At 29.7% G+C, this 11,306-nt stretch overlaps 2 protein-coding genes across 8 annotated transcripts; one reads left to right on the top strand and one right to left on the bottom strand.

The window, feature by feature from the left end:
• Positions 1 to 330: 330 nt before the first annotated feature.
• LOC111422777 (aftiphilin) lies at positions 331 to 8,562 on the bottom strand. Of its 6 annotated transcripts, none has more exons than XM_023056006.2 (6): positions 8,353 to 8,562; positions 8,094 to 8,193; positions 6,503 to 8,010; positions 5,064 to 5,271; positions 4,718 to 4,849; positions 331 to 2,550 (listed from the first exon to the last, which is right to left on the bottom strand). In XM_023056006.2, exons 2-6 carry the CDS (start codon positions 8,191 to 8,193, stop codon positions 1,073 to 1,075), a joined length of 3,426 nt encoding a protein of 1,141 aa, XP_022911774.1. In that variant the 5' UTR covers positions 8,353 to 8,562; the 3' UTR covers positions 331 to 1,072. The 6 variants fall into 6 exon arrangements, with proteins under 6 accessions (XP_022911774.1, XP_022911773.1, XP_022911772.1 ...); XM_023056005.2 differs by having other exon boundaries at positions 8,070 to 8,204; XM_023056004.2 differs by having other exon boundaries at positions 8,070 to 8,204; positions 8,349 to 8,562.
• A 652-nt stretch (positions 8,563 to 9,214) lies between these two features.
• On the top strand, positions 9,215 to 10,736 carry LOC111422856 (borealin). 2 transcript variants are annotated; one of them, XM_023056110.2, is made up of 4 exons: positions 9,215 to 9,547; positions 9,606 to 9,727; positions 9,793 to 9,940; positions 10,104 to 10,736. In XM_023056110.2, exons 1-4 carry the CDS (start codon positions 9,442 to 9,444, stop codon positions 10,553 to 10,555), a joined length of 828 nt encoding a protein of 275 aa, XP_022911878.1. In that variant the 5' UTR covers positions 9,215 to 9,441; the 3' UTR covers positions 10,556 to 10,736. The 2 variants fall into 2 exon arrangements, with proteins under 2 accessions (XP_022911878.1, XP_022911879.1); XM_023056111.2 differs by having other exon boundaries at positions 10,116 to 10,736.
• The last annotated feature ends 570 nt before the right edge of the window (positions 10,737 to 11,306 follow it).

Here is an 11,306-nt window from a genome sequence, read left to right on the forward strand (position 1 = left end):
GATAAGTTCTAACTAATATGAAAGAGTTTCTATATCTACTATTGATTAATATCTCTTAATATCGGTATCTCCTGGTTTATCTGCTGCCGATTTTCATTTGTATAATCTCCTTGGTCGTAATTTATAGAATCTATTTAACGCTACTAATTATCCTCTATGAAACTCTTCAGCCAGTCACCTCTCTGATTTCATTTAATTTAGAATCAATTTGACTTGTAATCAGTTTAATTGGGATATAGCCAATTAATCTTATTTCTTTTATAAGTAATAAATAAGATTACGCAATATAAATTTGCATTGATAATATAAAAGAACAGAAAAACAATTAAATTAATAATCATAATTTATTTATTTGACAGATACAACTGGAATGTTTTTTTGAACAAGTATATATTTACAATGGACGAATAAAATCATTGTGATTAAGTACAATTCGCAGTACACTTTTTTGCATTTTTTTAAAATTGCCCCAAACCGATTGAATTTTATTCGCAATAACAAATTTATTGGAATTTTACAATTGTATTTTGTTTTATTTTAATTAGTACGTTATAACTTATTATACCTAGTAGAATAAATTTTGCAATAAAATTCATCTTGTGGTAATTATAAAATGTAAGTAATTATTATAGTGCAAATTAACGTAATAATATTACAATAAGAGTAATAAATCGAATACTGAACGTAAAAAATCAAATTCGATTATTTCACAAAATATTCAAATTCAAAATTGTAAAGAAAAAAAAATTATAATAAACAATGTGTAATCACAGAAAAAATATTTATCTAATTATGCAGAGCATCTGGTAAAGGTGTTCCATAAAGGTACTACACATTAGTCGTCATAATAATTATATCCTAAACCACAAAAGTACCATAATTTTATTTTAGGTCAGAATTATTTGATATACAATTAACTTATCAAATTTATGGGACACCTTTGTACGACCCCTGCAGATATAACAAATAAAGATGTTAATAAAACATCTTATTTAACCAGACGAATTTAAACAAATCAAGAATTCCAGCCCTTTCAAAGATTAGGTTTTTAGAGCATGACATCCTCCTGTAGTCATTTTCTTTTAAAACTTTTATTTTTAGAAGCAGCAAAATCAAGTTCGGGTAAAGCAGAAATACTCGGAATATTTTTCGAAGAACTAACGTTATTTTGCGTTTTACCCACTCCATAATTAATATCAAAATGACCCGGATTCGTTATTATATTCGGCGTAAATCCTCCGTTTCTTTGTTGAATTTTCCCCACATCATGAAATTGTTGTTGTTGAACCGGTGCACTGGATACAAACTCCGTCCAATCATCATCGTCATTTGTAGCTGTTTTATCCCCGAATGATTGATACGGTTCCAAATTCAATTTGGCCGGTTGAAAATGGTTCGGCAAATATATATTTTGAGCTAATTTAGGAAATATCGGTCCGTTTAAATGATTTTGATATTGTTGGCTGATTGTTAATGGTTGTTGATGCACGTTTTTATGTGAAGAAAGAATTTGAGAGTGTTGTTGTTGGTGTGGTCTTAAAGAAGTTGTGTTAGATGGTATTTTCGTTTGAATCAAACCCATGGGAGTTATCACAGGAATTGGTTGCTTAGGGGGTTGTAATTGTGATAATTGGGGTACTGAAAGCTGTTGAAATGACGGTTTTAAAGGTTCTTGATTTGAAACAAAATCAGTCCATTCATCATCTAAACAAGTTTTTTCGCTTTGTTTAATATTTTTAGGGTCTTTGCTCACACTATTTTCGTTATTAACAACATTTTTTGTGTTAAAATCAAAGTTACCGTTAACGATAACATTTTTTTGATTTGATTCGATATTTTCTTTAGAGCCGCTATCATTTAAATTTAATGTAACCGCGTTATTTTCAACTACAACGTTATCACAAGCATTTTTTCGACTATAACTTAACTCAATATGTAATAACTCATCAGACGTAACTCCCGGATCTGGCCATAAAATTACGGGTTGTTCAGAAACGGTTTTCGTTTCTGGTTTTAAAATTTCGGACGATGCTCGAATTGGTTGCAAAATATTCTCAAGCGACGTTTTTCTTTCCTCAATAACCGCGACGTTGATCGTTTTTTCTGGTAAACTCATTTGGAAATCCGTAAATTCATCATCTTCATTAATTATACTAATATTTTCATTAATTTTATTCACTTCCAACGATTTTCTAACATCTAACGTTTCAACGTTCATTATTTCAAAATCGTTTTCGATAGTATTTGTTAAAATATTTTTTGTTAAAACATCTGGCGTTGTTTTACTTTCAATTAAATCAGTTGAGATGTAAGTTTCTTTTAAAGGTATCGTTTTTTGCCAGGCAAACGACGTAGATGAAGATGACTGCCCGCCGATGAAATCGTCGAAATCTTCAACGTTTTGATTCGAAACGTTTGTTTCAGACCTTATTTCGGTGTCGGTTATCAATTGGAGAGATTTGACTGATTCGTTATCGCTGTGACTTCTTCGATGTGAAATAAAATCGTGAGATTTTTCGGCTTTTTCATCTTTCAATTCTGGTGGTAATGCTATTAACAATTAATAAAAATTATTATTATTACTATTATAATGGATTACAACAAAAATTCAGATCAAATTTGTTTTAATATGCAAAAATATATAGGAAATTACTATCTGTGCCAAATAATAGAAACACTTTAGATTTTAAATTAACTTTTGGCAATGATAGTAATATCACCGAAATATAAATAACCAATAGTCAATGGCCTTTATAGAGTTCATTTATTAGTAACTCTATATTAATTGTATATATAAAAGATTAAAATTTATATTGGAGTATTAATTTTACTTCTTTAGGATTTTCTTTAACAGTATTAATATCATGTAAGGTTTCATTCAATAAAAATGCTGGTTGTAAATGATCAATATGTATTGATTTAAACAATTCTTTGTGTATAAATGGTTTTAATTTTAAATGAAAGTTAGTCTGAGTTGGTCTCAAATTTGCAAAAGATTCACGCAGACTAAGAAGAAGTTGATCTGTGTCTATCAAACAGTTTGATTTAAGAAAGAATTCGCCTGGAAGACGAAGAGGTTGTCCAAACACAAGGTCAGCAGCAAAACATCCCAGATCTTCTTTTAAAGAAGATCTGAGTCCTAATAAAATTATTGGAAGATCATGAAACCAACTGTTGCTACTTCCACGTGCAACAATGGAATTTTTGAATATACGATGAATTCTCTTCAATATTTCATTGCTTTCTGGATGATAAACAGAAGTGCTAATTTGTGTAGAACCAAGTATTTGCCATGGTGGTCGCTGAAGTGTCTATAATTGGAAATGTTTCTGGCCATCGAGTAAAACGTTCAATAACTGTTAAAATGTATGAATAACCAGAAGAATGAGTAAGAGGTCCAACAAGATCTATATGTATATGTTCCAATCTGCCTTGTGAAACATTTATATGCTGAATAGAAGATTTTCCAAAGAGACTTTACTCATGTGAGGTCAAAAGAAGAGCGTCTTTAATAAATGACGAGTTCCACGTATACCATGATATGCCAAGATATGAAACATAATGAAATTTTTGAAAAATTTGTTTGCAGAGTTTTTCGGGAATATAAATTTTAGGAATGGATACATCACACCAAAGAGTTTTATCAGGAAAAGTTGACTTTTCTTCAACGGGTGTAAAATTATTATTACTTCGAGATTGGGCTTATAAAAGATGTTGTATTAGATTGTGCATGTTTAAACTGTTTTAAATCAAGATAAGAAAAGTTGAGGGATTCTATATTAATGTTAGAATCTCCTTTAATATACCTGATGTCTGAAGTAAATTGAGATATATAATGAAGATAACGTGTTTGTCTTGGAGTTTTATCTGATTTAGAATGAATAAATAGCTAAAAATTCCCTATCAAAAGTTGAATAATTCATTTGACTAGGTAATAACGCTTTTGAAAAGAAAACGACGGGTTGGGTTGTATTATTAATAGCCTGAGACAAAACTGCACCTATACCTGTATATTATGCGCGATATATACGGACTGAGATAACAGATCTTTAGCACGTGAAAAAGAGTCAGTGTGCTCATCTGTCAACACAGTAATGTGCTTCTGATTATTTTTGCAAACAGTGGTCGAAAGAAAATGTAAGGGCGCAAGAATTTCAGAAAAATTGGGAACAAATCTGTGATAGAAATTGATTAATCCAAGAAATCTCTGGAATTCTTTCAGATTTTGCGGTTGAGGAAAATTATTTAAAGATTAACCTATGGAAGATATATGATGGCTTAAAATGTCTATTGAACTTACTCCAATAACACATTTAGACGCTTTAATGTTGATTCCAAAACTATCTAATTTTTCAAAAAGTCGTTAAAGGTGAATTAAGTGTTCATTTTTGTCTTTATTAGCAGTAACAATATCATCCAAGGAGACACAAATGAAACTTAAACTGGAAATTACTTCGTTAATAAAGCGTTGAAATGTTTGAGCTGCATTTATTAATCCAAATGGCATTCTAGTGAAGTCTAGAACTCTATATTAATTGTATAAATAAAATATTAAAATTTATATTTGACTATTTGATAGACTAAATATTTTTATGTCTATTAAATCTGTTTTTTTTTATTTATTTATTTAAATCTATAATAAAAAAATAATTCAAGTGCGTGATGCGCTATAGCCATTAACCAGTTGGATTTAATATATTTCGTTTAATGTACTTACATTTTAACCAATACTCCCATTCATCCTCAATAACATTTTGACAATCACCATTGGTAGTACTTTTAATACAAGAAATATCTAACGAAGCTGTTAATTGCTCTAAATCAAGCAACATCGTACCATTTTGAGCAGCTTTTTTCATAATCATTCAGATAAATTAACAACAATTTCATCAACACACACACAAAAAAGTTAAAATAAGAAAATGGGTTATTTATTACCACAAATACAGAAAAATGTCCGTTTAAAGCAAGCATGGAAAAGATAAATCAAGTGTTATTATCGTTTTGTTTTACTGAATACATCTTATAATATTAAAAAAAGGAAATAAAATTAAATTACTTACAGTCTAATGGGTTTATTAATCCGGCAACGTTCCAATCAAACTGCACGCTTGGAACTTCCGCGGAACTTGATTCAGAGGGTGTTAAGCACTCAGATGAGTTCGGTTTTAAAGGTGTCAATAACAAATCAGATCTAATTGGTTCCAAGGGTGTCGTACGGAGATTTGCTGCAAATTTTGGCATTAAAGGATTCCAACCCGGACCATACAACTACAAAATCAAAAAGTTTTATAACTTTTCATACTTATACAGGGTCATCCACGACGACCATGCATTAGAACTATATAGAGAACCAAATGAAGCGGGGTTTTTTATTATTTTATTATATTTTTGAAATCTTTGTTCAATTTTAGGCCAATTGTATGTTACATACCCTATACCTAAGTTGAGTCATTTTTGAGATATTAATATTTTCAATATAAAATGCCAGCTGGAATCGCTGAAATGCTCGCTAGAAATCAGTGTTGTGATAGTAATGCATTATGAAGGATCAGTAAGGTTCTTCAAAATGTTATAGAGGCTGTTCAAATTATAATATCAAAGTTGAATTTGAGAAAAGGCCATTTTTTCAAATTGTAACCCTATCATATGAATTCATTTTATTTAGAGAGATACCAAGGAATTTTACGCAATGTGTTGCGATTTCTTCCATGATTTGCACATAGGACCAATGCTATACTTGAAGATAGATGGATTGGAATTAACGAATTAACTTAACTCCACTAGATTTTTTTATTTGGGGTTCTATTAAAGACCAAGTGTATGCAAATCCTGTAAGCGACTAAAATAATATGCAAAACAGAATTTAAGCTGCATTCAATTCATTACCTGGCAACTCTATCTGAGAGGCCACCAACCGTCACATGTTAACAAGAATTGAATCATGTTTAGGAGAAAATGGTAGTGTTTTTGAACATTTAATTAAATAGTTATTTTACTTTTTACATTTTCTCATTTAGGTACTAAAGTTTCGTTTAAAATTACATCTGAAGAATAAAGTGTTGTTTGCTCTAACTGCTTATTTGGTATCCAATGCGCTCTGGATGTTTTCAATTTTATTATTTTGTGGTTAAAGAACCAATGATCAGAGTAGATGAGTTATAAATTATTGAATAAAACATTGCAGCTGTCATCTTAAAAAAAAAATTAATATCTCTAAAATGATGAAACTTAGGTATAGGGTATGTAACATACAAGTGGCTTAAAATTGAACAAAAATTTCAAAAATGTAATAATATACAGTGTTCCATTTGAAATGTAAAAATTGACATCACTTCCAGTGTAACCACAAGTAATTGGGAACTGAAAATATTTTAATTAAAAAAATCGCATCAAACGTCATAATTCCGCAAATTTTCAAACCCCCACTTCATTTGGTTCTCTATATAGTTCTAATGGTCATTATGGATGACCCTGTATTAAAAATTTTTTTTAAACTTACAATATTTCTAGTATCAATATTTAAAGCGTTCAACATTTTCTCCTGACTAACAGATTTAGCCCATTGGTAACTCAACGCATTAGTTTCAGTGATATTTTTCATCTGGTTAAAAACTTGGTTTGTCATAAGATAATCGTTCATTAAAAGTTGCGCATCGACACCTTCAGGTGAACCAACAGGAAATGACTCTTTTAAAATATTACCCATGCGTTCCAATACTTGACTTTTATCAATAAATTCACGATTTGACGATGCGCATTCAGCTAATTCATCTTGCGTTGACAATGAAGATTCATCAACGTCGACGGCGGAAGTTGCTATTGAAAAATCACCAAAATCATCGTCAAAATCGTCTAATTGGGTGTCTTTAAGTTGTTCGGAGAGACTAGAAATTTCGTTGGGTGTCTTGGAAATTGTGGGATTAATATTTTGATTATCTTCTTTTAATTCGTGGGAAGATGAAAAATCTGAGAAATTTGCAAAATCACCAAAATCTTCTTGAAAGTCTAAATTTGTATTTTCTTCTAGTAATTCATATTCTTTATTAAAAAAAGATTCATTTAATGTTTCATCATTAACTTTTAAATCATTTGATTCATTAGCATTAATAATTTCATTTATTTCTTCTACAGCATCAACAAAAGCGTCGTTTTCTTCAATTGGTGTACTACTTTTATCTGTATCTATCGAAGAATCAATTTGAGCATTACACCTCCTTAGGATTTCTTCTTCATTGACACTTTTCTCTAAACATATTTCAAAATCCTCTTGAATTTCTTTATTTTCTAATTCATTTATTGAATCAATTTTCAAAACGTTATTATCATTATTACTTAAACAATCCCCACAAACTTCTTCATTATTTTCATTAGATTTTTCTTTATTTTTTAAATTAGAACTAATATTAACGGTATTTTCATTAAAATCCCTCCCATCCCCACTTTTTGATTTCTTATTATAATCATTTTTATATTCATAATCATCATAATAACTAAGATCATCAATTTCAGGCGATTCATTATCGTATTTATCATCAACAACATGAAGATCGGGCGGTTCTTCATCATTTGATAAATTAGTCTCATCACTAATTACATCATTTATCCCTAAATCATCACCATTAACATCCAATTCAATATCGTTTACGGATAATTCTTTATCGTCAACTACAAAAGGCACGTTTAAACCACCACCAATGTTTTCTTTATTCTTATGTATGTCCTTAATTGGCACGGAAACCGTTTCAAACTCATTTTTAATCATATTTTTACTATTATTATAATAAATATCATCTTTATCGCTATATACATTATTTATATTATTAGGAAATGAAGAATCTCGACTTTCAATTAAATTGACTTTGTTAGTTGTTGTTGGCGCACTTATGGACTTTAAATCACAATTATTTTCATCTTGAACAATGTTTTTGTTATGATTATTATTGGGTGTCAGGAACAATTCAGGTGAAGAAGATTTTGTGTGTTGAGGAGTGGTCGGCAATGAATAATCTACAAAATATTTAAGAAAAAGATTATTGGTAACATATGGAGGCAAACAAAACACTTACTATCGTAAGCATAGGTTCCATCACCTGCAGAGGTAAAATCGCCAAATTCATCTTCATCTTCATCCAACGTAAGTACCATAGGAGGTGGAGAATTGCTTACTAATGGTGGAATTATATTAGACATCTAAAACCAATCTATACTCAATTTTATAGAACACTAACAATAAAAACGTTTTTAAAACGTTGTAAAGCAATTACTTAATTAGGTGATAAGAATAATCGCTAAAGTTGAAACGTAAAAATGTTTTTTTTGGACTAAAGATAGTTGTTATTACTTACCTACCTGTATAATTTTAATAAGTAACAACGAATTTCTTGTTTACCGAATAAACGTGTAACTGCAACTATTTAGTCAGGTCCAAGGCGGGGGTATAAATGGTTCAATAAATACGATAAGGTTATTTATTTGGCAGAACCTGTTCGACAAATATTTAAACAGAGTTCCTTTCGATGAACTTGGGCACAGAACAACAAACGGCCATATTGATTTACAACTGTCATTCTAGAAGTCTTAAGTGAAGTTAGTTCAAAAATATCAAAGAAAAATTATACATATTTAAAGATTTCTAATATAATAATATTACACTATAAACTATTAATAGTTTAATGTATCTGTAAAGTAAATGTGTGGCGTAGAAAGACTAATAAAATTCGGATAATAAATTTTAAGCGTAATAACTTCTATGTAGCGCCACCTTTTGTTCAACTAAAGTTTGTATTGGCAAATGCGAACTCAAAATACCGTTCAACTTCATATATTTACCATATAAATTATGACGATACTTTCAAATCGGTTCAAACGAGACTGGGAATCGCTATATTGTACAAATCGGTATAAATTCAACAGGTTTTAAATAAAATTGAAATTTTTAGTCGCACCATCTATTATCCATTTACCAAGGTACACATTTATTTTTATTAAAGCCAGCTACCATAGCGTAATACACAACCACAAAAACATAAAAGTTCCTATACATGAATTGTAAATATTTATAGAATAATAATGTAAAAATCGCTAATTTATATGCAATATATTTATTCTTATATGTAAAACATAAATCGATTAAAAATACAATTAAAATTTGTGTCGAAACAATTTGTCCGTTAAAAATAAGAAGTTTAATTTTTTAAGGTTGGCGGTACATACAAAAGTTTTAGTGTCATAAAAGAACGTTACAAAAACTTCCGGAATTTTTCTGAACTTATTTCTGCGTGTAATTTAGAAAGAAAACCAAAAGATAAGAAAACAATATAGTTTACGATTGAATAAAATTGTCGTTAATGTGAGTTTTTTCACTAAAAGTTACCTCAAGGACTGTTTTTTATGATCTAATTCACATCTTGGGGTAAGAAATAACATCAAATAATTAAGATGCCAAGAACAAAACGTGGAAAATCTACTTCTACTAAGTCCACTACAAGCATAAAGCTGCCAAAGTCCTCACTAAGAGCCTTTAATGAATCATTTATGGAAGGAGGTAAATTTTAAACAGATGTGTTTTAAAGAGTTGTATAAAAAACGGGATTGAATTTTAGCTGACATGATTTTGGAGCATATAGACGCCAGACTTGAAAAAGAGATAGCCCAAATACAAATTTTCTTTCAAGGAGTGAAGATGCAAAAATCATCATGTTTAAATAAAACGGTAGAAGAAATGGTGAGTTTTAAAATTAATCCATGTTATTTTTTTATATTCAACAATTCTTTTTTTGTAATTTGTAGATAGCAACTGGTTTTCTTTCACTTTCAAATTTAAATAGTTTGTCTACTACTTCGAATTTAGCAGGTGCTGCAATTAGCACAGTTAAAAAATCAAATGGTAATCAAGGAAGAAGCAGTAGATTACGAAATAAATCTAAAGACGATGAAGGTTTGATTTACAAATATACTTTTCATTTAAATTTGTTAAATTCATGCTTTTGTGTTGGGTTCTTTTTATAATACTATCTTTTTTCTTATTTAATTGTTTAATATTTATATGCAATAACTCCATCATTACATTTCTAACATGTTAAACCTTTACGGTTACTTAGGTTATCTTACAGCTGGAAGTCGTACAAGTTCTTTAACACGTGAATCAAAAACCAAGAAAACAATGACGGTGAAGAAAAATACTCGCAGATCAAAATCTTGTTCAAACAACAATGGTCCTGTAATTAATTATACAACACCATCCAATAAACCACAAAATTTTGGTTATATTACACCAAAAGTTAAATTAAACACACCACAAGCCCTTTTACGGAGACCAGATATGGGAGAAATGGCGTTTTCTGTACAAGGAAGTCCATTAATGACGTCTGATACTCAACCAAAAAATGCAAATATTAATATTCCTTTGAAGAATGGTCAAGTTGTCTCCATTCAACCGTTCGGAATGTTAAATGATTCCCAAGTTCCCGAACTTGATTCTCATATGATGGAACAAATGAATACCCTCCAAAAGAATTTAATGAAATTTATTGAAAAAAATATGAAAAAATGAAGATGACAACATTTAATTGTAATAATACTTAGATTATTTATTTTGAGACTACTTAGTTCAATAGTATTTTTATAAAAATTTATTCTACCAGTTATAACATAGCCGTTACTTTTTCTGTATTTCATACTATATCTGTATTTTATCAAGTATTTGTAAAATAAAACGTGTTTTTCATTCTTAACACATTTCAATATTATTATGCCAAATATTTATCCTACTAATTAACCTTTATAATTATGAGGTAACTTCAAAACAATCTATCCAACACATTGTAGGGGACTACCCTATAAGATTAGGGCAGAAGAAGACTTCTTTGATTTAGCATCCCAAGCTTTGGAGTTCTACCCAAATTGGATATAAAATTTTATATTTTAGTTGTACTTCTTACGGACTGTTATGTATCTGCATCTTTGTGTTGTGTCTTACAAAACATTTTGGCTGGACAATTGTTCCAGCCATCAAATACTTCGAGCAAATTAAAGTTATTGAATTTCTCTCAAAATTGAATACTCGGTAGATAGTTGTGTAGGTTAGGCAACCATATAACCAGTCATGGTAACTTAGATATGCATAGCAGGTAGGTAGAAAGTATTAATAAGATGATATATTACAGGTAATACATAAAATGGATCTCTTCGCCCAATTTTCTAATTTTATTGCAATTAACACAATGGCAAAAGAATTAACCCTCGTTAATCGACAGACTCACCTATAACTCGTTTATTTATGATCTATAATAAAATAGTCGTGT

The sequence above is a fragment of the Onthophagus taurus genome, chromosome 7, assembly GCF_036711975.1.
Source record: "Onthophagus taurus isolate NC chromosome 7, IU_Otau_3.0, whole genome shotgun sequence".
In the NCBI taxonomy this organism is placed as follows: Eukaryota; Metazoa; Arthropoda; class Insecta; order Coleoptera; family Scarabaeidae; genus Onthophagus; species Onthophagus taurus.